Genomic DNA, 26192 nt, shown 5'->3' with positions numbered 1-26192 from the left:
ACACAGTTGGTGTAGCGGTTAGCGCAACATCTTTACAGCACCAGTGATTGGGACCAGGGATGGAATCCTGTGCTGTCTCTGAGGAGTTTGTACTTTCTCCTGTGTCTGCATGGGTTTTCCCTGGGGGCTCTGGTTTCCTTCCACCGTTCAAAACGTACTGGGGGGATAGGTTAATAGGGTGTAAAAATTGGACGGCATGGACTCATGGGCCAAAATGGCCTCTTATGTCTAAATTTAAATTTAAAATTTAAAGAAAGAAGTGTAAACAAACTGTGCAATACAGTAAAAAAATTCAACAATAAATTATGTGCAAAGTAAGATTCCTTAAATGAGTCCCTGATTGAGCTTGTTGTTGAAGAGTCTGATGGTGGAGGGGTAGCAGCTGTTCCTGAACCTGGTGGTGCGAGTCTTATGGCACGATACCACTTTCCTGATGGTAGCAGTGAGAACAGAGCATGTGCTGCGTGATGTGGATCCTTGATCATTGCTGCTGCTCTGCTGCGTTCCCTGTAGCTGTTCTCGATGGTGGGGTGGGTTTTGCCTGTGATGTCCTGGGCTATGACCGCCACCTTTTGCAGGGCTTTACACACAGAAGCATTGGTGCCCTCACACCAGACTGTGATGCAGGCAGTCAGCACATTTTCCACCACACATCTGTAGGTTTGCCGGGGTTTCCCATGTCATACCAAACCTCCACAAACTCCTGTGACATAAGGAAACTTGGAAGGAAATTTAAGCGTTCTAACCTCAGTTGCTGCTTTTCCAAAGACCATCTATCGAAGAGGAAGCAGAGGGATGTTTCAAGCCTATTATATACGACTTTTTTTCAGGAAAAATACAATTGAATTACATTTCCCTCCTTCCATTTGATGATAAAGGAAGTAACTGTAGAATTAGTTCAGAAAGTTGTGCATTTATGAGGGTGCAATTGAGTTTCTTTAGCCCTCAGGCTGGTCTGTCCAGAGCAGGAACAATAGGATTACCCTTGTAATGCTGCAGTCTAATGTTACCGGCATATAAAATGGAAGCAAGTTTGAACTTATCAGTGTTAACATTAGGATTACTATCAAGACGGATCAAAGAGTGAACAGTGGTTGGGCGTAAGAGCGTCGTCCTTTCCTTAAGGTACGTCTTTCTCATTAGCAAATAGAAGACTCATTTACATGGAGATTATTAATATGGTTCTGTTGTAGACACAAACAGAAATACAGAAGCCTGGCTTGGAATGAGTCAAGTTGCTCTCTTTGTTGTTCATTTGCTTTATTTGATGGGACGTGTTGGGATCTACAACACTCATATGTGAAGGGCTCCTAATGGTTCACCACTGAATACAAATCAGAATTTTAAAGTTCCCTGCAGGGACCAGGTATGCAAGTTTTACTTAATGTTTTTGCATGCCAATTTTCCCTGCTGCTCACACCGCTGTTGAAGTTGGTAATCTTTTGCTGAGCAGCTTGATCTTCTCCTCAAAATTTTCCCCAATGTCAGGCAAATGTCCTATTCCCAGAACAAGTCACTGGGCAAGAGGAGGTCTTCAAAGCTGAAATGATTTACCGTTTCAGTCCCAGTTTCGCCAGTGCCTCAGGTGTCCTCCAGGTGAACCTGCGGAGCTACAGTGGAAGTTACAGATGTATGCGTCTAAATGGTTCTGTTCTGTGTTTGTTGCAGAGACGACACAATGGGAGCTCTTATGTACATGAAGGTTCTGGTATTAATGGGTATTGCACAAGGTAAGGAGATGGTCAACTTACCTGTGACTGAAATGAGAATGCTTTTTGGAACTTGCTTTTTTTAATCTTTTTAATAAAAAAATTGTTGTTTAGTTTTGCCTATTAATTTTTATTAGTTATGAACAGCTCTACCCAAAGTTAGCAGAAAATTTATCAATGATAGTGTAAATGAATATGTTGGATCTGCTCTACATTTGGCAGTAATGTTACATTGATAATTTCAAAAGGACAAAAGATTTTGGGTCTTTTGTCGGTTAAGGGGGTGCACACGTTAATTAATTAACATTACGTACAGAGGAAACTACTTGTGCTGGATTGTTAGTGTGAGGTAACATCAATAAAAATGTAGACCTGGGGAAGGGGATAGGGTATTTGGGAGCTACTAGAAGCACAGTTAAAAAAGGAATGGTCATAAGATGTTGCTCTTGGTCGTGTTTTGTCAGTACGGTACAATGAGTGTTTTACCCAAATCATTTTTATCTTTTGATTGTTGGCTTCCTTCATGACTTAGTAATGAGTTAGACACTCATTCACACTGCAGTCAACAAAACTTATTCCCTCTTATGGTTGTGAGGAAGGCAGCTCAAGATTCCAGATACTTTTATTGTCATGTAATAAAACAGATGTGTAATATTATACAAAATTGGATTTAGTCTACCGTGGGTAGTCAAAGATTCACCATCAGCAGATTTTGCCCAGTGCACCTTATAGTCAGAGAAAGAGAAGCAAAAGAGAGTCACTGGGTGTCCATGGATTTGCCTCCAGACACCACCCCCCCCCCCCCCCCCCCGGGCAGTGTCTGCAGCTGCACAGATTCCAGTTCAACCTTTGGCAACCCAGAGCTTCAGCTCCAAACCTCCAACACAATCAGGAAGCCCTCAGCACCCTCTCAGATCCTGGTTTCAAACCTGCTACCCCCTTCAGCCAGTCTTGAGCAGTCCGCAGCCTGGTGCAAGTCCTTTGGCCCTTGTATCTAACAGCAACCATGGCCAATACCTCTAACACAAGCCTCATTCAATGCTGTCACTAACTTTCAATTAAAACAATTAGTAAAGAAAAGAAGCTTGGTTGGTCATTACTTCAATAAGATTTTTACAAGTTTTATCCTGTAAATGTTTGGTAACTCTTTATTAGAAGGCCACCATCTTGGAGTTAAAAAAAAAGCATAACAATGGCCTAAATAATTACCAACCAGTGGTTTTAACATCATGAGAGACTGGTCACAGTTCACATCAGCTGCAGCCTCACAGCCAGCCTTGACCCACTACAATTTTCCTACTGGCTTAATAGATCCATAGCAGATGCCATCTCCCTGACTTTCCACTTGGCCCTGGAACATCAGGACACCAATGTCAGACGACTGCTCACAGACGACAGCTCTGCCTCCAGTACCATAGTTGCTAGCAAGCTCATCCTCAGGTTTCAGGATCTAGGCCTCAGAGTCGCCCTTGGCCACTGAATCCTCAACTTCCAGTCTAGTAGTCCACAATTAGTGAAGATGGGGAACGATATCTCCTCCTCGTTTGCACTCAACACCGGCAATCCTCAAGGATGTGAGCTCAGTCCACAACTGTACTCCACCTACTTATAAATGCTGTTCAAACTCCATTGTCAAATTCATTGATGACATCACAGTTCAAAGTTCAGATTCAAAGTACATACATGACATCACATACAACCCTAAGATTCTTTATCCTGTGGATGAAGCATTATTTCTGCTTATCAGTGGTGCAAAAAAAATGTACTCTAGAAAAAATATTTATGCAAAGAGAGAAGTGTAAACAAAGGAATGTAAATAAACTGACTGAACAATATAGAAAAAAGTTCAGTAATAAATAATGTGCAAATGAGTCTGAGTTTGTTGTTGAGGAGTCTGATGGTGGAGGGGGAGCAGCTGTTCCTGAACCTGGTGGTGTGAGTCTTGTGGCACCGATACTCACCGGCATTCTTTCCTGATGGTAGATGTGGGGTGGATGTCAAATTGGAATACAGGAAGATAATTACAGGTCTCGCGGCCTAGTGCACAGATAACGACCTCCCTCTCTCAATGTCAATAAGATGAAAATGATCACTGACTTCAGGAGAGGGAGCAGAGTCAACATTAATAGCACTGGTTGAAAGAATAGAAAGCTTCAAGTTTTTCTGAATAAATATCTCCAATGACCTGACCTGGGTCAAACATTTTGACACAATACCAATGCCTCTAATGTCTCAGACCATGAAAAAGTTTGGCATGACCCCCCCCCGTTCCTCAACAACTTCTACAGGGGCACCGTCGAGAGCAGACTTGCTGGGTGCAATCCAGTGTGGGGCGGGAGCTGCTCTGCTCATCATCAGAAGCTGCAGAAAGTGGTGAATACAGGTTAGACCATCATGCAAACCTCCCTCCCCTCCACGGACTCCATCTACAACTCCGCTGCCTAGGAAATGCAGCCAACACTGAAGGACTCACACACTCTCTTCTCTGGGGAGAAGGCTTCAGAGTGTGAAATCATGCATCAACAGGTTTAAAGACAGTTTCTCCCCCACAGCCATCAGGCTCCTGAATGACCCCATAACAGTGCTCTCACATTGCCCTGGCTTGGTGCTAACTGATCTTTCTTTTCATTGTAATCCAACAATCTGTAAATGGGGATCTTTACACCACCGTATGATATGGATAATGAGTTTATTGTCATTTATATTGTACGATGTGCCTATGCATCAAGATTTCTACTTGCCCAGAATGGGAGCAAAAGATAGAAATGAAAATTGAGGAGAAACTGTGCAAGAGGCTCCTGAGATAATTTGTTCTCCCACCTCCTGCGCTCACCTGGGACTCATTCAGTTCGAGGAGCTGCACAGGATTCATTTTTCTAAATCCAGACTGGCTGCCATCTATCCTGAAATAGAGGACAAATGCAGCAGATGTAATGACGCTCCTTGCCACAGAAGTCATATGTTTCATCATACAAGGATTCTGGAGCAGAGTCTTTAGCACATTAACTGAAATATTTCAAGTCAATTTGCAATGCTGCCCTTTGACTACATTATTTGGAATCCCTGACAACTCCCTAAATTCCCTGCAGAAAGACACGATGGCATTTACATCTCTATTAGCCAAGCATCTAATCTTGTTAAATTGGAAGTCTGTCAGAAGTCCTTCTATTACACAATGGATTAAGTCATCAGTTTCTTCATTAAACCGGAGAAAATTAAATACATATTAAAAGGGTCCACCAGAAAATTTGTCCATAAATGGCAACCCATTACATGTTACTTTTCTGAATTACGAGTGCTTACGGATTAAAAGACTGTGAGATCTGTACAATCGATAATTATAATGATGATACTGTCAACAAAGGTGCCGAGGAGGTGTGTGTGTGTGTGTGTGTGAACATTTGTGTATATGTATATTGGTTTTCCTGTTAAAGAGGAGCACAATGTACATCTGTTAAATGTGCACAGTTTTTTTTGGAATTCAATAAATATAGTTTGGAAAAAAAATTCTGACTTGCCACAGCTGAACTGGTATTTTGTTTAAAAAAAATACATTGCTTTCAAAAGAGAGTAAAACACAAGAGTCTCCAGTCACCGTGATTGAAGTAAAAACATAATGCTGGAGAAATTCAGCAGGTCAAACCATGTCCTTTATGTAGTAAAGATACATCACCAACGTTTTGGGCCTGAGCCCTTCATCAAGGTGTGATCAAAATGTCGGCAGGTGCCTGAATAAAATGGTGGAGGGAGAGAGACATGGGGAGGCCCGCAGGCAGGAGGTCAGTGGAAGCAAGTCTGGGTGAGTACAGAGTCGTAGAGCTTGAGAACAGCAAGGGTTACAGATGGGGAGCAGGGAGAGAAAATCCCACAGAACTCCCTTCGGAGAGCAAAGGAGGACTTCTTCAGGGTAGGCGTCCCTCAAAGAGATTTCAGAGGGTTTGGCAAGTAGACAGGAGTAAAACACAAAAGTCGCGATTGAGGTAAAAACACAATGATGGAGAAATTCAAAATTCAAAAAAATGTTTGAGATAACCTGTTGGTTATCTCATTTTACTAGTTTTTTTGACAAATAAACTTTAACTTAAATATCAGGAATAAATAGTTGACGTGTTTGACCGCAGTCTCCAAGGCCAGTGACAATGGAACGGAGTAGAACGGCAGGGTGGCCTGTCAGTGGTCCATCATGGATGTTAACCATCCACAACTTACTCCACTTTGCAGACACGGCATGAGCTGGAGTCACGGAAAGTCAATGCGAGAACAGGTGCAAGCGGGAAAGTCAAGGCTTGGTGTGGCAGGGCCCAGCACAGTTCATTTTTAAATACTCGCTATTTCCTTTTGCCAGGTCTAGCCCAGGACAGAATCATTGGAGGTTCTGAGGTTGTCCCACATTCTTTTCCATATCAAGCCTCCTTACAGATAAGATCAGTGCATTACTGCAGCGGAAGTTTAATTAACCCGACCTGGATCCTCTCTGCAGCTCACTGTGTGAAACCGTAGGTTTCTTGCCAACTTAAATTACATCATTTAAAATGTGAAGTCAACTTTAAGAGGCTCTTGGTACAAAGTGTGATGTGAGATTGTTTTGTGTTCTAGTCCATATCTCATCACAGTTGTTCTGGGTGAACACAGCCTGTCCAAGTCTGATGGGAATGAGCAGTACTACAGGGTGGCGAAACTGATTGTCTTTCCCTTTTACCAGCCCATGACGTTCAATCATGATATCATGCTGCTGAAGGTAAGTTCACCTGACCTGGGCTGGGTGGGGAGGTTGCAGGGAGCCAAGGCCCTGGGCTAGGCCGCAGGCTTCAGAGGGTGCAGCCGCTGGGAGCGTGCATCGGCAGGGGCACCAAGCTGCAGTGGCCTCACACGGAAGGAGGGAGTCGAGCCAGCCCCTGGAGTTTGGGGCGAGTGGGTGTTGGGTAATCCCACAGGGATAGAGGACAAGCTAACAGTAAAGGTGAATAAAGAGGGGGGAAGCAGAGAGGAAGAGGTACCAAGGGAATGGGAGGCAGAGGGAGGTGGTGAAGGAAGAGAGGGAAAGCTGCGAGGGGCAGGAACTGGGAGAGTGGGAAAGCGGTGAGGGGAGCTGAGTTAGAGATGGAGGCTGGGGCAGGAGTCAGGACGGTGGTAATTGGACATGCAAGGTATTATAACATTAGAGCAGAAATCTATGTATTTAACTGTTTTTACTTGATTGTCAACCTTTTGTTGACTGGAAGGTGTGCAGAGGAGATTCACCATGATGCGTCATTTAGACTCTAGTTATGGGAAGAGATTAGACAGGTCACCCTGGAGTGAAAGAGGTAGATAAGCAGAGAAGATTATGAAAGGCTGAAACAAGGTCGATAGTCAAAATCTTTCTCCTGAGGTAAGAATATCAAAAACACAGGGCATCAGTTTAGGTGAGATGGTTTAGTGGGGATAAGAGAATGGTTTTTTTTTATAGTGGTTGAAATCTGGATCTGCCAGAGGAGATGATGGAATCAAGTAATGGAGGTAGGCAAGTTGTTTCCATTGGTGGGGAGGACCAGAACTAGGGGACAGAGCCTCAAGATTCAGATAGTAGATTTAGGAGGGAGATGAGGAGGAACTGCTTTTCCCAGAGGGTGGTGAATCGATGGAACTCGCTACCCATTGAAGCAATGGAGGCGACCTCAGTAAATATATTTAAGACAAGGTTTCATAGATTTTTGTAAAAACACAATACTAGAGAAATCAGCAGGTGAAACAGCGTCCTTTACATAGCAAAGGTAAAAATACAGAACCAATGTTTGAGCCCTTCATCACGGTACGGAAAAATATTGGCAGGTGTCCAAATAAAAGAAGGGTGTCCTAGAGGTATGGTCACAAAGGCAGGAGGTAATAAGTAGAGAAGGGAGGGAAGGGACAACAGTGAGCGGGGGAAGAGAGATGGCTGGGTGACATTTTTCCACTCCTTGATGAAGAGCCTGTCCAAAATGGCGATCATGTATTTTTACCTTTGCTGTTTGACCTGCTGAGTTTCTCCAGCTTTGTGTTTTTACTTCAACCACAGTGTCTGCACACTTTCGTGTTTACTTGGATAGATTTTTTACATTATTGGGGAATTAAAGGAAATGGGGGAAAAGGCAGGTAGGTGGAGATGAACCTATCATCAGATCAGCATCTCATCGAATAGTGGAGCAGGCTTGATGGGCCGGATGGCCGACTCCTGCTCCCATTTCTTATGTTCTTATACAATCACTGATTCAGAGACATTATGACAGACACATAGAGGCAAAAGCAGAGAAGGTTACAGGCCTCATGCAGGCAGATGGGGTCGGTGCAGCTGGACAAAAAGATCACATGGAGGTGCTGGGCCAGAAGTCTGTTTTTATGCTCCGTGACCATTAACTAGGTTCCCTTCAATATTTTTAAATTTAATTTTTATTTTTATTTAATTTTTACGAACCCATGTCACTCAATTTCACCCAATTGACCTAGAGCTCCTGGTACGTTTTGAAGGATGGGAGAAACCAGAGTCCCTGGGGGAAAGCCCACGCAGACACAGGGAGAACGAGCAAATTCCTTGCAGAGAGCACAGGATTTGTACCTGTAGCAGCATCGCACTAAGTGCTACACTAACCACGCCGCCCCAATATTGTTGAACCGGTTGTAATCTCTGTCACAATCCCCACCCTACCTCCTTTCCCATTTACCCCATCCCATGTCAAAAACACTGGAGTAAATGGTCCCAAAAGTAGAGCTACATGTTGGATACATCCACTTGCATTGGAAATGTGGAAGTAGAATGTGGTTGGGATGTGATTGAGAAGAAGAGAGATACAAATGATCAGAGAAAGGAAGAGGCAACATGTTGAGAAGGTGGGAGAAGGCTTGTAGGGGAAAAAAAAGAGACCAATCTGGATGAGATGGGCTAAATGACCTGTTTCTGTTCTGTATCTCATTGTCAATAAATCATCAACATAATATGCTTCGTGGAGATGATAGGAGTGAAACATGATCAGCTGCAGACACTGTGATTGTAGTAAACACACCAAAATTATGGAGGAACTCAGCCAGTCTATTCAGTGTCCATAGGAGACAAAGAGATATGGCCAATGTTTCAGGCCTGAGCCCTTCTTCAAGGAAAAAACAAATCAGAAAAGGTAGAAGCAGGATATATCAGAAAGTCTCAGAATTCAAACAATGGGGGAGGAATCCAGACTAACAAAAGATATTAATTAGATGTGATAAGGACTAGGTAGAATTGATCATATCTGTGCGAAAGGAGCCGGAATGGAGAGACAACTGAGAGGGGGGGGGTGGTTTTGGGGTTAAAAAAAGCCAGAGAAGTCACTATTAATGCCATCCAGTTGGAAGGTGCCCAGAGGAGGAGGTGTGGTCTTTACATCGGAAACTGTCTGCAGACTGGGAGATCTCTTTGTTTAGCATCTCAGCTCTGTCCACCACAATCGTGTGGATCTCCCAGTGGGCACCCACCTCAATTCCCCATCCCATTCCCTTGCTGACATGTCTGTCCATAGTGTCATGCACTGTTAGACTGAAACCACCCATAAATTGGAGGAACAACACCTCATCTTCAGACTGGGCTCCCTCCAACCAGATGGCATTAATATGAACTTCTCTGGGTTTTGTTAAACCCTTCCCACTTTCCCCATCCTCTCCCCATTCCCTGTCTCCTTTCACACAGACATGAAAAATTCTACCTAGTCCCTTATCACATCCAATTAACACCTTTTGATGATCTGGATTCCTCCCTCATTGTTTGAATTCTGAGACTTTCTGAATTCTACTTCTACCTTTTCTGATTTTTCCTTGAAGAAGGGTTCAGTTCCGAAACGTTGCTAATATATCTTTGTCTCCTATAGACGCTGAAAAGACCGGCTGTGTTCCTCCAGCATTTCTGTGTGTTCACTAATGGAGATGTTAGGACCAGGTGAAATCTAAACATTCTATAGAACTTGAAGTGAAACATAAAAGTCTGCAGTCACCATGGTTGAACTAAAAACACTATACTGGAGAAAGTCAGCAGGTCAGAATGTTCTGTATGTAGCAAAGATAAAGATACATAACCAAAGTTTCGGGCTTGAGTCCTTCATCAAGGTCTAAACAAAATGTAGACAGGCACCCAAATAAAATGTTGTGGGGTGGGGGGGGAAAGGAACATAGTCCCACAGGCAGAAGGTAATAGCTGGAAAAGGGAGGGAGGGCACACCAGCAAACAGGGTGGGGGGGGGGGGGGGAAATGGCTCTATGAATGGAGGGAAGGGGTGGAGAGCTGGTGGAAAGACAGAGCAACGGGGAAGAAAGGAAGAGTAGTGAGTGGACAAGCAGACACTGGAGAATTCGATGTTGATGCCATCTGGTTGGAGAGTGCCCAGATGGAATATCAGGTGTTGCTCCAATGGTTCGGGCACCTGCTGATATTTTGCTCATAGCTTCAAGGGCTAAACCTGAAACCTGCTTATGTATTTTTATCTTTGCTGCATAAAGTACACTGCCTGACCTGCTGAGTTCTCCAGCAGTGTGCTTTTACTTTTTAATCTGTAGAACTTTAAGGGTTGAACCAAGGAAAGGGTGCTTGTGACCAAATGTAGACAGATGCATGCTGCTTCATGGATTTTAGCCGCTGCATTTAAATAATGTTATAAGACGAGATCTTTATTATCACCAGATGTGGTTTTCGCAAACTAAAAAGATGTGAAAGAGACTTGGAACTTTGTTACTCTTCCAAATGTAAACCTGTTCTCCTGCAATTAGTTACCATTTCTCAATCGTGGATGTGTAGGTGTGGGTTCTATGTACTTTGATACCTTCAGAGTAACATTTAAGAGGGTTACATATGTGAGGTAGAACAGGTTTAGGTTGTCGAGTAGTTTTATATAGGTCAGCACCACATTGTGGGCTGAAGGGCCTGTACTGTACTGTGCTTCTAATGTTCTATGTTATATCAGCTTGGTAATTGCACGATATGTAACACCTCTTTTTTACATATATATAATATATATATCAGATTAACAAGCCAGCAAGACAGAATGCATACATCAGTCCCATACCTATTCCAACTTCTGCAAGAACAGTGCCTAAAGATACTTTATGTACAGTCTCAGGATGGGGAGTCACTACAGTTTTCAGTTACAGCCTATCAGATGTGCTCATGGCTGTTCAGGTTCCAATTATTTCTCGCTACAAGTGCAATGGGCCTTCCTCTTACAATGGAAGAGTGAATATCTACATGATCTGTGCAGGGTATCGCAAGGGAGGCAAGGATTCTTGTCAGGTATGTAATATGTATGTGTCTGCTAACTACCATTTATTTGCACCATTTATCAGTGGACAACAAATTTTTCAGAAGGTTTTCTTGCTGAATAAAAATTGGGGATTATGATAGACAACTTCAAGCTGAACAAAGATCATTTCAGATTTGCTGCATCATGAAGGAAGTTGGAAAAACATTAATTAACTTACACTGAATTTAGCATGCTTAATCGTATAATAATGCTGGCACATCCCCTTAGTTCAACTGACCTAAAAATGTTTTACCTTTGATTTTCATTTGCACTTGGCATCTGATGCCTCTCATGTCAGTGTCCAACAATGTTGGCCAGCATAGATGGATTACAGTTGACCTGATATCACCATACTTGAAGCATGTTGTCAATCAGTGGATTTAGTTTGGTACATCTTTTGTTGGAGTAAAAGGAGGAGCAAGAGATTCAGGAGAGCAGTGGGTGGACGAAATCAACCTAGGTGAGTGAGGTTTAAAAAGTTTTAAAAAGAGCATGGAGGGCAACAGAAGGGTGAGAAAGTGTTGATTTCTGAGAGTGAATACGTGAGATCATTGGCGGGGACAAATAGAAGGAGGGGAAGCTAAACAGGAGCAGCCAGGGAGGAGTGTAGCTTTGACTCAAGAGGCTTCGGTGAGTTGAGGATGATCTTACTTCAAGAGAGGTTTAAATTAGGAGTAGGTAATGGAGTCGGCTAGGGCAGCAGATTGGTCTGACTGTGGGATGTGGGAAATCTGGGGCAGCATAATGACCCTTGACGGCTACACCTGCAAAAGGTACATCCAGCTGCAGCTACTGACAAACCAAGTTAAGGAACTGGAGCTGGATGAACTCTGAATCATTAGAGAGAGATTATAAGAGAGGAGCTTCAGGGAGACAGACACCCCCAAATGTCAGGAGGCAGATAGCTGGATGACTGTCAGGAGATGGAAGGAAAATAGACAGAGAGAGCAGAGGACTCCTGTGGACATTCCCATCAATACAGTTTTGGATATTAATGGTGGGACGACCTACCAGAAACAAGTTGTAGTGGTCACGTCTCTGGCACCAATACTGGGGTTTCAGCTCAGAAAGGAAGGAGGGAAAAGAAGAGAACATTAGAGATAGGGGATTTGATAGCTAGGGGGACAGATAAGAGGTTCTGTGGGAGAGATTGAGAATCCCAATTGTCTGTTGCTTCCCTGGTGCCAGGGTCTGTGATATCTTGGGTCGAGTTTTCAAAATTCTCAGGAGCGAGGGTAACCACCCAGATGTTGTGGTCCACGTAGGGACCAATGACATGGGTAGAAAGGGTGAGGAGGTCCTCCAGAGAGAATTTAAGGAGTCAAGACCTCCAGGGTTGCGATCTCAGGGGTGCTGCCTGTGCCACATGCTGGTGAGGCTCAAAACAGGAAATGAATGCAGCTGAACACGTGGCTAAAGAGATGGTGCAGGAGGGATGCTTCATGTTTCTGGACCATTGGGCTCCGCTCCAGGGAAGCGGAGGACCTGTTCTGATGGGACAATATGCACCTGAACTGGAGGGGGATTAACTATTAAATCCAAGCGGTAGGTTTGCAGGTCCTGCTGTGGTGGGGGGGGGTTTAAACTAGATTGGCAGGGCACCAGAGTGTCAGAGCAGATAGGGGAGTGGAGAAGGAAAAAGATGTGTAAATTGAATGTAATGTTCTCAGGAGTATTTATTTCAATGCAAGGAATATTATCGGTAAGGCAGATGAGCTTAGGGTATGGATTGGCATATTATTACTGTTAGTGAGACTTGGTTGCAGGAGGGGCAGGACTGGCAGCTCAATGTTCTGGGGTTCTGTTGTTTCAGATGTGATAGAGGGGAGGAGTGGCATTGCTAGTCAGGGAAAATATCACAGCTGTGCTTAAACAAGACAGCCCAGAGGGCTCGTTTACAGAGAGCATGTGGGTGGAGCTGAGGAACAGGAAAGGTGTGACCAGACTGATAAGGTTGTATTTATAGACCACCCAATAGTTAGAGAGAATTGGAGGAGCAAGTCTGTAGAGAAATAGCAGACTGATGTAATAAACAGGAAGTTGTGATAGTAGGAGATTTTAACTTTCCACATATTGACTGGGACTCCCATACTGTAAAGGGCTTGTGGCTTGAAGTTTGTCAAATGTGTTCAAGAAAGTTTTCTAAATTAGTATGTAGAGGTACCAATGAGAGAGGATGGATCTCCTTTTAGGGAACCAGACAGGTCAGGTGATAGAAGTATGTGTAGGTGAATATTTTGGGTCCAGTGACCATAATGTCATTAGTTTCAAGTTATTTATGGATAAGGGATAGGTCTGAACCTCAGTTTGAGGTTCTATATTGGAGAAAGGCCAATTTTGTGAAAAGTGAATTGGGATGTTGTTTTTTGGCAAGGATATATTCATTAAATGGAAGGACTTCAAAGACAAAATTTTGAGAGTGCAGAGTTTACATGCTCCTGTAAGGATTGAAAGCAAAGATAACAGGGCATAGGGAACCTTGATTTTCAAGGGATATTAGTGATCTGATTAAGAAGGTGTATAGCAGGTATAGGCAACAAGTAGCAAATGAGGTACTAAATATAAGAAAATACTTAAAGGAAATCAGAAAGGCAACAAGACGAGGCTGTGAAGGTAAACCCCAAGGGCTTCTACAAGTATGTTAAGAGTAAAAGGATAAGGGACAAAATTGGTCCCCTAAAAGATCAGAGTGGTAGTCTATGTGTGGACCATCATGAGATGGGGGAAAGATCTTAAACAGTTTTTTTTTGCATCAGTATTTCGACAGGAAACTGGCATAGTGTTTAAGGAAGGAAGGGAACCAAGCAGTAGTAGCATGGAACATAGAGATTAAAGAGGAGGTGGTGCTTGCTGCCTTACAGTGAATAAAGGTAGATAAATCCCCCAGGCTTGACATGATATTCCCTCAGACCTTGAGGGAGATGTGTCAAAATTGCAGGGGCCCTGACAGAAATATTTAAAATGTCCTTAGCCAAGGGTGGGGTCCTGGAGGATTGAAGGGTAGCTCATGTTGTTCCGTGGTTTAAAAAAGGCTCCAAAAGAAAACCAGGAAATTACAGGCCAGAGAGTCTAACGTCAGTAGTAGGTAAATTATTGGAGGGTGTTGAGATATTGGATTTAGAAGTATTTGGACAGTCAAGGACTAATTAAGGATAGTCAGCATGGCTTTGTTCGTGGTAGTTGTGTTTAATGAATCTTATAGTTTTTTTTAAAAAGGCTACCAGGAAGATAGATGAAGGAAAGGCTGTGAATATTGTCTATGTGGACTTTAGTAAGGCCTTTTACAATGTCCCAAATGGGAGATTAGTTCAGAAGTTTAGACACTAGGTATCCATGGAGAGGTTGTAAACTGGATTCATAATTGGATGAATGAGAGAAGACGGAGGTGGTAGTGGTTGATTGCTTCTCAGACTGGAGGCCTGTAATTAGTGGTGTGGCCTCAGGGATTGGTGCTGGGACCATTGTTGTTTGATGTCCATATCAATGATCTGGATGATAATGTGGGAAATTGGATAAGCAGGTTTGCTGATGACACTAAGATTGGAGGCGTTGTGGACAGCGAGGAAGGCTCTCAAAGATTGCAGGAGGATCTGGACCAACTGAAAAAATGAGAAAGGAAATGGAAGGTGGAATATAATACAGACAAATGAAGTGTGGCAGTTTGGAAGGACAAACCAAGATAGGATATACACGGTAAATGGTAGGGCACTGAGGAGTGTGGAGGAATAAAAGGATCTGGGATACAAGTACATAGTTCCCTAAAAGTGGCGTCACATGTAGACAGGGTTGTCAAGAAAGCTTTTGGCATCTTGGCCTTCATAAATCAAAGTATTGACTATAGGAGTTGGGATGTTATGGATGAGATTGTATAAGACATTGGTGAGGCCAAATTTGGAATTTTGTGTGCAATTCTGGTCACCCAATTACAGGAAGTATATCAGTAAGATTGAAAGAGTGCAGAGAAAATTTTCTAGGATGTTGCTGGGTCTTCAGGAACCGAGTTACAAGGAAGATTAAACAGTTTAGGATTTTATTCCTTGGAGCGTAGATGAGGGGAAATTTGATAGAGGTTTACAAAATTATGAAGCTTATAGACAGAGTAGACTCTTTCCACAGATTAGGAGAGATAAATACGAGAGGACATGGCTTTAGGGTGAAAGGTTTAGGGGGAACTTCTTCACTCAGAGAGTGTGGGAGTGTGGAATGAGCTGTCATCTGACATGGTAAATGAAGGCTCACTTTTAAATTTTAAGAATTAATTGGATAGATACATGGATGGGACAGGCCTGGTGGTTATGGAATGGGTGCAGGTCAGTGGGACTCGTGGAATGATATTTCGGCATATGCTAGAATGGCTGAATGGCCTATTTCTGTGTTGTCATGTTCTATGGTTATAAATGTCTTTCATGCACGACCAGGCCTATGACAACATTTGCATAGCACCTGCACTGAGTGCATGTCCAGGAATACTTGGACTGACTGAAATAGCTTGCTTTCTGGGCAATATACAAGTGGACTTAAAATATGACAGAAAAATCACAAAAATAGATTATATTCAAAAAATGGTACGTGATAGAAAAATGTTAAGGTGATTTTTGTGGTCAGCAGCCCAAAATCCATAAAACACACCCAAAAGTGTTCAGGAAGAAAAATCTGTTGTCCAGTGTATTTAGTCTGTATTGTTCTGAGAATGTTTCGCATTGAGATGTGTATTGACAGAAAGAACTGTTGTAATATGATGTTGCAATGGGCAGAGAGGGACAGCATTCCCTTGGCTATTTCAGATGCAGACCAAAGCAATACACTAAAGTGCTGGATAAACTCAGCAGGTCAAGCAGCATCCATGGGAAGCAGACTCAAAAGTAAGCTAGAATTGAATGCTAATTGCAAGTCCCTAGTAAGGAATGCTTGCTACTCAAAGCTTCACAACTGAACAGTCATTAGGCTGCTCGGCCATGAGATATTGGAATTAAACTACACGTCCTAGTCTAGAGAGGATGTGACCCAGGATTTCCTCTCTGACCATAAAAATCAGGTTTGTTCAAGTTTATTTGTCACAAAATCCAGTGAGAAGAGTTCTTCTGTGAACATACTGATGGGTTATCTCTAACATTCATTCATACAAGTCAAGTCAGGAGCTTCGTTTACAGAGGAAAGAATGACAGTGACAGGAAATATCCATTACTACCAAGCAAGGGCAGCACTTTGGTGGGGTTCATTCAGGAGCCTGATGGCTGCCAGGAAGAAACTCTCTTTGAGCCTGTTGGTGCACGGTTTCATACTCTCAAGCCTTCTCACTGAGGGGAGGAGGGAGAAGAGTGTGTTGGGGTGTGAGACAATATTGGTAGCACTTTTGGAAGAAAAAGGAAGATGCACAATCTTCTCAAATACCACCAAATACAAAATTAATAGTGCTCAGACTTTGCTGCAGGGATGTGTACAGGAGGACCAGTGGGGAGGGGGCAGAGGATGCTTACCATTAGTGGATTAATTCCTAAACACACAGAAATACAGGAAATACTCAACAGATCAGATGATATCTGTGAAAAGAGAATTTCAGATCAATGACCTTTCATCACAACTAATCTTATCCTCACATTCTGTGACTTTTTAAATTTTAAATTTGATTTGCAACCACTTTTAATTTTACAGATTAAAATGACAGAGTCAATGCCTTAAAAATAGAAATGCTTCAGTTATTTGCCTCAGAGTTTGTCTCAGTGAAGATAATATATGGTAAAACACCTGGTATCCGGCACCTAGCGAGTTTTCCAGTTGCGTGATGGCGAGGCATGCCGATTTTAAGCTTGTTTTTTTTTCCCGTTTATTTTCCGCAATTAGTTTTGCTGGTTGCTTGAATTCTAGATATTAGGGGTTTTACTGTATAAAACTACACATCAATGAGATGAGAATATAATTAAAATCATTGATAGTTTCTCATCCAGATTCTGATTTTCTTCCACGTTTTCCCTTTCAGGGTGATTCTGGAGGACCATTGATCTGCAACGGAGTCGTTCAAGGAATTGTCTCCTGGGGGATCAGCTGTGCACATTACAAATACCCAGGTGTTTACACAAATGTAGCAAAGTATATAAAGTGGATCAACAAAAAAATCAGCAAAATTTGATACAACCAACCACCACCCCCCCAAACTTGGTTACTTGTGTCAATCCTTTAGCTGCCATCCAATAATTTTATTTTGCTTACCTTAGACCTAAAAACCAAAATAAGTTTCCAAAATTGCCTTTTGTTTCAGGGCCAATACTCCATTATTTATGCATTTTCAAGATCACTTTTAATTGAGAATGTAATTAGCAATTGGCCTCTAATTTTAGTCATTGTGCTGAAGAGAAATGGTATCCGGGGAGTTGATGGTTGATAGGGAATCCCTGCTGAGGAGTTAACACCAGTGTCAATTCCAGAACGAATTTCTTCATGAAAGATCGAGCATTTGCTTTTTTTCTACTTTGGAAAGGAATGGCCAGTGTTTTTAAACACAAGTCAGTTCTACACATCACACTTAAACTCAGCAGGTCTCACAGTGCTCATAGAGGGTAAAGATACATTACCTGAGGCCTGAGCCCTTCTTCAAGGTATGAGTAAAAAGCAGGTGGGTGCCAGAATAAAAAGGCAGGGGTAAAGGGAAGAAAGGACAGGGGGAGGAGCACAGGCCAACAAAGAAAGGTTGAGAGTTGGACAGGAGAGGAGAGGCGAGAACTGATCGAGGGAGGGGTGGCTCTGTGAATGCAGAGCTGGAGGAAAGGAGCCAGTCGGCCATTTCATGTCAGGCCCCTACCTGGAGGCCGGCTACAAGAGCAGATCGGAAACTTAAAACTTACCTTTCAGACAGCAGCCCTAAAAGGCTGCTCCAGCGTCCCATTCATATGGAGAGGCTCCCTCCAGATCCGATGGAGGCAGGGTTACTGGTGCCTGTCATAAATACGTGGCAGAGTAATGGGCATGTTCCCTTCCCATAATCCTCTGGAACCGCTGTGTTTCCCAGAACAGTTCCAGCTGCATGGGGGATTATGGGTAAGGAGAACAGCCATTGCTCTGCCGTGTTTTGAGCCACAGAGAGCAGCCCCGAAGGCCGAAGCGGCCCGGTGAGGCTGCCACATCCTGCACTGGCCGCCCCTGATGGCTCCCGCTGCCTCAACTGCTTTGAGTGGGTCATAGAGGGAGATGGGTCACAGGCTGATGGCATCATCAGCACACCCCTAATCAGTCACTTGCAGCGGCTGTACATTCATGTCAGGATTATCCTTCCCCAAAAAGGGTTGGAATCGGCGCTTCGAAGCCAGCCACGGTGCATTCAAGTCTTAGGGTGAAGAACCTCCGCCTTTACAGATGGGTGTTTTCCCTGCTTGAAAATGCCTAGAGGTAAGGGAAAAGGGGGGGGGGGGGGGGGGAAAGAGAGAGAGAGAGAGAGAGAGAGAGAGAGAGGAAAGGAGAAATGAGGATAGATGGAGGAAATGGTGTCACAGAAAAGTCACTATCAATGCCATCCGCTTCCTCCAGCATCTCCGTGTTTCACTTCAGTCATCACTCATCTCCTGATCCCTGAGTGGCCGGAACTCCCTGTCCAACAGAACCTTCACATTCCTGATCACTGCGGTGGGTTGACCAGGTTCCACAAACCCCACTATTTCTCAAAATTCCTTCAAAATGCAGAGAAGTACACTAAAAACACACAACCCGTTCCAATACACAACCTCTCCATAATCCGTCATCTTTCCAACTCCATTACAAACTAATCACTATGGTTCAAGATGCTTTCAAATTGATAAATTTTACAATTAAGCAAAAATGCTTCAGTTGTATGAGAATTTTTAAGACATATTCAATGGCTCAATCTCCCTGTCAGGAGGGGTCAATGGGGAAGTGCTTGAGAGAAGTGTGGGACATAGCCACCTCAGTTTTAATGTGGCCTTGATAATTGGTCTATGGATGCTGGTATTGGCTTTCCTTCTGTCACTGAGGTGCTGCAACTGTGCAGGGGATATTCCCCTCCCCAGTCAGCCCCACAGTGCTCCATTTATGAGTCGCAATTAGGGGAACTCAGTGAGCTGTTGATTGTTCGTAGGGAAGATGGCCATTGCTCATTTTTAATCAAGCAAACAGGAGCTGGAGGGACTCAGGTCAGGCAGCATCTGTGGAGAGAAACGTTTCGGGTGGAGAGCCTGCCTCGAAACAAGGGTGCTAACCTGAAATACTGGCTGATCACTTCATCCCAGCGATGCTGGCTAACCCATTAAACACCTCCAGCAGGTTGTTGTTCGCCCAAGATTTCAGTGTCTGCAGGTTTTGTGTTTCTCAATCATTAATTTCAGAAACTTTTCCAAGTGGCTTCCTCATTCTCCAGTACAATAAAACCTAGCCTTAGAGATTCTGAAAGAGATGGTTTAAACCAGAGCAATTGACCACACAACCTGAGGGGCTTGTCCCTTTGAACAATTGACAGCTCCCCATTGCATTGTCCCTGGTGTGCCACACCACAGTTCTTGGCCTTGTTTTCCAATCACTTAAAAGATATTTCCATATAAATTTATTTGTCAATGATCAGTTATGATCTTATTAAATAGCTGAGCAGGCACAATGGGCCAGTTGGCCGACTCCTGCTCCTATTTCTAATGTTCTTATAATGTCTACACTACAAATGTAACCATTTTCTACCTTTCCTTTATGCTTGCTCATACAGCTGTAGTTGAATTAAAATTTGCAACACACGATTCTGAATGGAATAATCAATTGTTGTAACCGGTTTCCCATTCCATTTTGTTTACTAGCTTGCAAGAATTTATTTTGAATATAAATGCTAATCGTTCAAGAATGTCTTTTTCGCAAGTGTTTTTTTTTCCCTCTATATTTACTTTATTCCCTTCGTTATCAAAGTCTCCACCTCAAAATGACATGTAAATTCACTACCAACTTTCCTGTTCAGGAAAGTTGCTAAACCTCAGTGACAAGTGACTCTTAAAAAGCCAAAAAAGACATTGATAGGGTTAATCACTGCCACTCTGTACAATTTAATGTAGAGAAAAGTCAGACAGGACATTGGAAGAAACTCTTGTGCACCATTCATCTAAACCATAGCTGTCAGTGTGGTCATTTGTACTTTATGTGGGATGCACTGAGATGTTGGCTGCCATCCACATCACAGCTGTTGGAGAGCCTGGGAGTACATCCACTGGTACAGTTTATTCTGAAACTTTGCTGTAATTATGAAATTAGAGTGCATTTTCCTTCACACGCTTCCAACTGTGGAGTTTTTTTAAGCAGTCCTGATCCATCCTGCCTCATGTCCAAGAAAGTGCATTAGTGCCTCAGCTTCCTCAGATGTCTGAGAAATTCAGCAGATCATCTGCATCCCTTAACAACGTGCAAATGAAGCATTGTCAGGGCGGGATGGAAAATGCTCTGATCATCTAAGGTAGGGGAGACCAGTAGTGAGGCTCTGCCCTCTCTCCTCCTAGAGCAGTGGTTCTCAGCCTTTTCCTTTCCACTCACATACCACTTTAAGTATTCCCTATGCCATATATACTGTGATTAGGAAGGGATTGCTCAAGGTGGGATGTGGGTGGAAAGAAAAAGGCTGAGAACCACCGTCCTATTGTCATGAAGCAGAACCTTCAACCCAACTTGTCCCTGCTGAGCAAAGTGTCCACCTATAACAAATCCCACGTGTCTTCCATTAGCCTTTCAACTTTATGGTTTGCAAAGAACTCAGCTCACAGATCACCTGCAAATCAAAAAGGAGTCATGGAATGACGCCTAGTTAAAACAATGCTGTGGAGACTCGGCGGACCAACGTTTCAGGCTCAAACCTATTCCTTTTGTCCCAGAAACTATATTGCAGCTAATCTTTTATTACCTTACAAATGTCAGCATCCATCTATTCTGTTACCCCACTGATGGTGAAACTAAGACTTGTATGGTTTGTAGTGGGACTGACCACACCCCACCCCATATGAAATGTAATCAATCCATTTGGCAGGCAGTAGCCATCAGGCTAAACACAAATTGCTCCTAGACACCAGAATCTGCATTCCATGTGATTCCCGTTCTTTGAACATAGCCATATCGTCAAAAGGCAAAACCCCAGCCGAGAATTCACTTCCAGGCTGTTGAATCATCCATTTCTTTGAAGATGGAGTACAATTTGCATTTGGGGCAGGTGGTTTGAGACCTGCTTCCTCTGTTTACTCTTGCATAGTCTCGAGGTTTGCAAACTGTTCTGAATGTTGCTGCTCTCTGAGCAGTCATAGACCAGAGATTTCCAAGAGATAATGCAATTCTTCAGAGGCTTTGAGCATATCTTATGATCTTTAGCTGTGCTGGTAAAAACTGTCTGTGACAGAGCATGGAATTAAGTTTTAGGAGTCTAGAGGGCTCTCCACTTGAAGAACTCACACAAGTTGCGGCCTGATGGTGGCTTGTGGTTGAAGGACCTTCACAGGCAGCTGAAGACTGGCTCATGGGAATCAGGTATCAAAACCAGGATTCAAGAGGGTGCAGAGGGCAAGAGGGCTCCTGAAGGGACTCAGGTGTTGAAGGCTTCCTGGTCATATTGGAGGTTTGGATCTGGAGCTCAGGTTGCCGATGGATCAGACAAGAGCTGCAGAAGCTCTAGGGGTGAATCCATGGACAGTCAGCGTCTCTGAAGGGACTTTCTTTTGCTTCTCTCTCTTATTATTGGGGGCTCATTTTTTTTTGCCTTAGGACAGACAAAAGTTAACGTTTATCATGTATATTACATTTTTATTCTATTACATGACAGGAACCTTTTTTGAATATTTTATTTTGAGAATTTTCAATCAACATGCAGTCAAAATAATCAAAATGAAAAACATCAATATCAATAATATTAACAAAATATTACAAACATTGATCTGCATGTCGATATTAAAGAAAGTGAGAAGAGTCAACATGTGATTCAATTATCATAAGAAAGAAAAAATATAATAATACGACAAAAATGAAAATTCAACATCCATGAACCAAAGGTAGAAAAAGATCAGAAAGAAAACAAGAGGAACCCTCCCACTCCCCAAGAAACAAGAAGAAAAAATGAGAGAATAAGAAAAGATTGGCTTCACCGTAAACCCCACTCCCATCAAGGGGCAAATAACCTGACTTATCCAGAGCCCTCGGTGATAAGAACATGGGGAGAGGGGAAGAGACAGGGGATTTACCCCAATGTACCTTAGGTATGAATTCCATATTCTTGAAAATATGTCCTACCTGTTTCTGAGATTCGAGGTGATCTTCTCTAGGGGAACAAAATTCCGCATTTCTATCTTCCAGCAGCTAAACCTAGTTGGGAATCAGATTTCCAAGTAACTGCTATGCATTTCCTGGCCACTGCTAAAGTGAGCTTAATGAATTTTAATTGATATTGCAACAGCCTCAGTTTAGGACTTACACCTTCTAAATTCCCCAATAAAAATAATTCAGGTGCCTGAGGATATCGAATTCCAGTAACTTTTTCCAGATTACCAAAATCTTCTCAGAAAGGCCTCACTTTAGGGCATGACCAGGTTGAATGTAAGAAAGTAACTATTTCTTGACCACATGAAAAACATTGGTCTGAAATTTCCAATTTGAATTTATGTAACTTTTGTGGAATAAGGTATAGCTGATGCAAGAAGTTATATTGCACTAGCCGATACCTTATATTAATCGTGTTAATCATGCTGTCCTGTCACAAGACGGACCAGCAAAATGGATTAATTTCTATACTCAAATCTGATTCCCACCTTTGTCTCGATTTATCAAACCCTTGTTTAGTGGTTACAACAAAGGAACCTTGAACCAATTTAAGAAAGCCATTGAGGGGAAAAGATACGAGGCTCGCCAGAGACGCTCAGTGGCCATAGAGTGAAACTGCAAGCCAACAAGTTAAAAGGTAGAATTCAACACCAACAGGTTTTAAAACGTTTCATTTGCATCAAATAGACTTGGATTATTTGATCTACACTGTCATATGTTGTCTAATCAAGTGGTAAGTCTTCTGTTAAGATATCTTCTAACAGAAGCTTTGTTCCTCCTTAATTTTCACAAATATCTTTTTCCAATTAAGTTTTTTTAAAAATGTAGACCGCACAGAAACAGGTTCTTTTGACCCACGAGCCCGTGCTGCCCTATTACACCTAATTAACCACATTCCTGGTACATTTCAAATGGTGAAAGGAAACTAGAACTGCTGGGAAAACCCCACGCAGAAATAGGGAGAACATACAAATTCCTTACAGTGTGGGATTCAAACCGCGGTCCTGATCACTGGTGCTGTAACAGTATTTCACTAACCACTATGCCAAATGTGCCACCCTTGAGGGTCAACTAGTAACAAGACTCTTCTGGTGCATCAGCAGGCTTTTCTTCCCTTATCAGAGGGCAGGAGAGTAAATGACTCTTATTTGCCCTGTGCAGCTACCTCTCATTTCTAGGGACATACAAGGAAATGGCAGCCCTTGAGGGCCCTCAAGCCTGCCCTTATTCATGGTCATGGCTGAACCAGACTAATCTCAACTCCTTTTCTACGAGGAGCAAGAGCAAATGTTAAGCTTCTTGGTGCTCCTCCAATTTGTGGGTGCACTCAACTTAGGAAAGATAGGATCCCCCTACCACCCCACCAGCCTCCACAATTTCCATCACCGGACACATCTTCCCCTACCCTCCCCCCTCCACTAGAAATTCTCCACCCTGGGACTCTGGGGTCCACTTATCCCTCCCCACTGATCACTCACTCTGTACCTACCTGTGACCACAGGAAATACTCCACTTGCATCCACACCTCCTCCCTCAGCACCATTCAGGGGCCCAAACAGTCCAAGTGAAGCATCACTTCACTTGTGAATCTCCAGGGGTCATCTACCGCATCCAGTGTTCCCGTTGTGTTCTCCTCTACATTGGAGAGACTGGACGCAGACTAGGAGATCGTTTTGTTGAGCACCTTCCCCCTGTCCTCCGCAACAGCAAGGACCTCGTAGTGGCCAACTATTGTAATTCCACGACCCATTGCCACACTGACATGTATGCCCATCACCGCATGCACTGCCAAATCGAGAACATCTTCAAATTCAAGGATCAACACCTTGTAATCCGTCTCAGTCTCCAACCAGATAGTACTAATGTCAACTCCAATTTCCATTAACTCCCTCCCCACCCTTCTAACTCCTTTCCTCCTTCCTGCTCTCCACCGTCTCCCCTTCATTCTCTAATCAGAGCATGATCTTTCTTGGCCATCTCCCCATCACTTCTCAGCTTCTACCCTCCCTTCTTGCCTGTTCGCCTGTGATCCTCCCTCCCAACTTTTTTTATTCATGCGTCCACCTGTTCACATTCCCAAAGGGCTCAAGCCCAAAACAATGACTGACTTTTATGTCCTATGGATGCTGCGTGACCTGCTGAGTTTCTCCACCAGCTTTATAACAGATTGTGACTTTTTAAAAATTATTAAACAATTTAGCTACCCTCACCTTGCCCAAAAGAAATTTAGACTGGGATTTGTTTTGGACAGGATTATTGCCAGGTTACCAATATATTCAAGGTATTAGATCTTCCATGATAGAATAAGAACACAAGAGGAGCAGGAATAGATCACACAGCCCCTTGAACCTGATCACCATTCAAAAAGGATCAGCTGATCTGTCAGTGCTCACGGGGAGTCATGAATTGTGCTCACTTCTGTTCTCCTCACCAATTATGTGAATAAATCCAGTGAACTCATTGATTACCCTGAGTGTACTCACACAGATGCTTAAAGGACAGGGCATATAATGGCTGAGGTGGGAGGAGATCCTTTCCTTTATGGGGTATGGAATATCAGAGCCCTGAAGTTTTCTCAAACTGCATAAAAAACTAATCAGTCCACAGCTTGAGACCTGCATCTAATTCTAGTTACAAGATACGATTGCACTGGAGTGGATACAGAGATGGAGTAGAACAGCCCCTGCCCCCCAGTGGCCACAGCACACTCAAGTCAAAGCCTTATCTGATTTTCAACTCATGCCACATAATTCTTTTTAAAATGTAGTCTATAGAAGTGTGAAGAATCCAAAACTTGACTGCTTCACGGGGAAGGGGGTCCATAAACTTTGAGCAGAGTTCTCTTGGGACTGAAGCTGAAAAAAGGTTCTATACTAGAATCTTGTCAGGACTGAAATATAGATGGGATAGTTTGGGGTTATTCATTTTGTGTAATATAGAGGAAGCAGAGAGAACAATGAAAGTGCATGAAATGATTGGTGCACAAAATTACAGCAATTTCCCAATTCCTTTTGTGGAAGGCTGAAAAACTAGAGGGTGTGAGATTGGAAGAATTAAGGAACATGAGAGTAAAAAAGATTTCACCCAGAGGGTGAAAGGGTCAGGAAGTCCTTCCCTTTGTGCACTGGGAGAGGCTGCAAAGCCTACAGCATTATGTACTGGACAGGTAGCCGAAGAGCTGACACCTGCAGAGCTGTGGATCAGGTGCTGGGAGGTGCGTTGAGGCTGGGCAGCCTTTTTTGAGCATCAGGGGCACAACAGCTAAATGGCCTCCTCCTGTACTGCAGGTTTTCTATGATTCCTAGTCTAATCTCTTTATTTATCAAATCAGTCATCCCATCAAAACTAGGGGTGGCATCAAGAATTAAAATTAAGTGCCAATTTATTGTAAGAAAAGGACATTTATAGAATTATGGATCGGTTCTTCATGCACGAATGAAACAGCTCCTGTGATTGACTACACATCTTGAACTATAATAACCACTTGCTGCTAAAGGAACAAAGATTCCTCATTCCACTTGTCATTTAATGTTCATGACAGAGATCCTGGAAGAATTAGGATGCTTTTACAGTGTCCATAGGATGTAAAGATATATAACTGATGTTTCAAGCTTCCTCTTCCCCTTCCCATTCTTCCCCAGCCTTTAATGTCTATTTTCACTCACACCTTGAGGAAAGGCTTGGGCCCAAAATGTCAGTAAAAATCTTTACCTCCTATGGATGCTGTGAGACCGGCTGAGTTCCTCCAGCATTCCTGCACTTTGACGACAATCACAGCGTCTGCAGACTTTAGAGTTTAACTCTAATGTTCATAAAACAGACGTCCATTCTATTGTGAGAGATAGAATCCAAGACAATTCAAGCCAAATCAAAATGGTTACTTGAACACATGTAAAGAAAACAGAAATGAAGTTTAAGAAAACAAACTCAATTGCAGAAC

General features: G+C 43.0%; 1 protein-coding gene and 1 long non-coding RNA gene across 15 annotated transcripts in view; one reads left to right on the top strand and one right to left on the bottom strand.

Moving 5' to 3' along the window:
- The window catches only part of LOC138754289 (trypsin-3-like), a 101723-nt gene extending 77025 nt beyond the window's left edge, over window positions 1–24698 (top strand). For 12 of the 14 annotated variants that reach the window (XR_011351640.1, XR_011351639.1, XR_011351638.1 and 9 more), the window contains 6 exons: window positions 1669–1730; window positions 6055–6205; window positions 6306–6447; window positions 10708–10974; window positions 16962–18364; window positions 22772–22932. Coding sequence is in view for 1 of the 14 variants with exons in the window: in XM_069918328.1 (XP_069774429.1) it covers window positions 1669–1730; window positions 6055–6205; window positions 6306–6447; window positions 10708–10974; window positions 16962–17049; window positions 22772–22794 (733 nt within the window). In the remaining 13 variants the exon portion in view is untranslated. Of the gene's footprint in view, window positions 1–1668; window positions 1731–6054; window positions 6206–6305; window positions 6448–10707; window positions 10975–16961; window positions 18365–22771; window positions 22933–24503 lie in introns of those variants that run through there. The other 2 variants (XR_011351631.1, XM_069918328.1) reach the window with 2 other exon arrangements.
- Window positions 4402–23628, bottom strand: LOC138754294 (uncharacterized). The gene is made up of 3 exons (XR_011351643.1): window positions 22226–23628; window positions 16462–16524; window positions 4402–4612 (listed from the first exon to the last, which is right to left on the bottom strand). It is a non-coding gene; the product is annotated as an uncharacterized lncRNA (long non-coding RNA).
- Window positions 24699–26192: the final 1494 nt, after the last annotated feature.

This window comes from Narcine bancroftii, chromosome 2 (assembly GCF_036971445.1).
Source record: "Narcine bancroftii isolate sNarBan1 chromosome 2, sNarBan1.hap1, whole genome shotgun sequence".
NCBI lineage: Eukaryota > Metazoa > Chordata > Chondrichthyes > Torpediniformes > Narcinidae > Narcine > Narcine bancroftii.
This window is presented reverse-complemented; position numbering and strand designations above follow the sequence as displayed.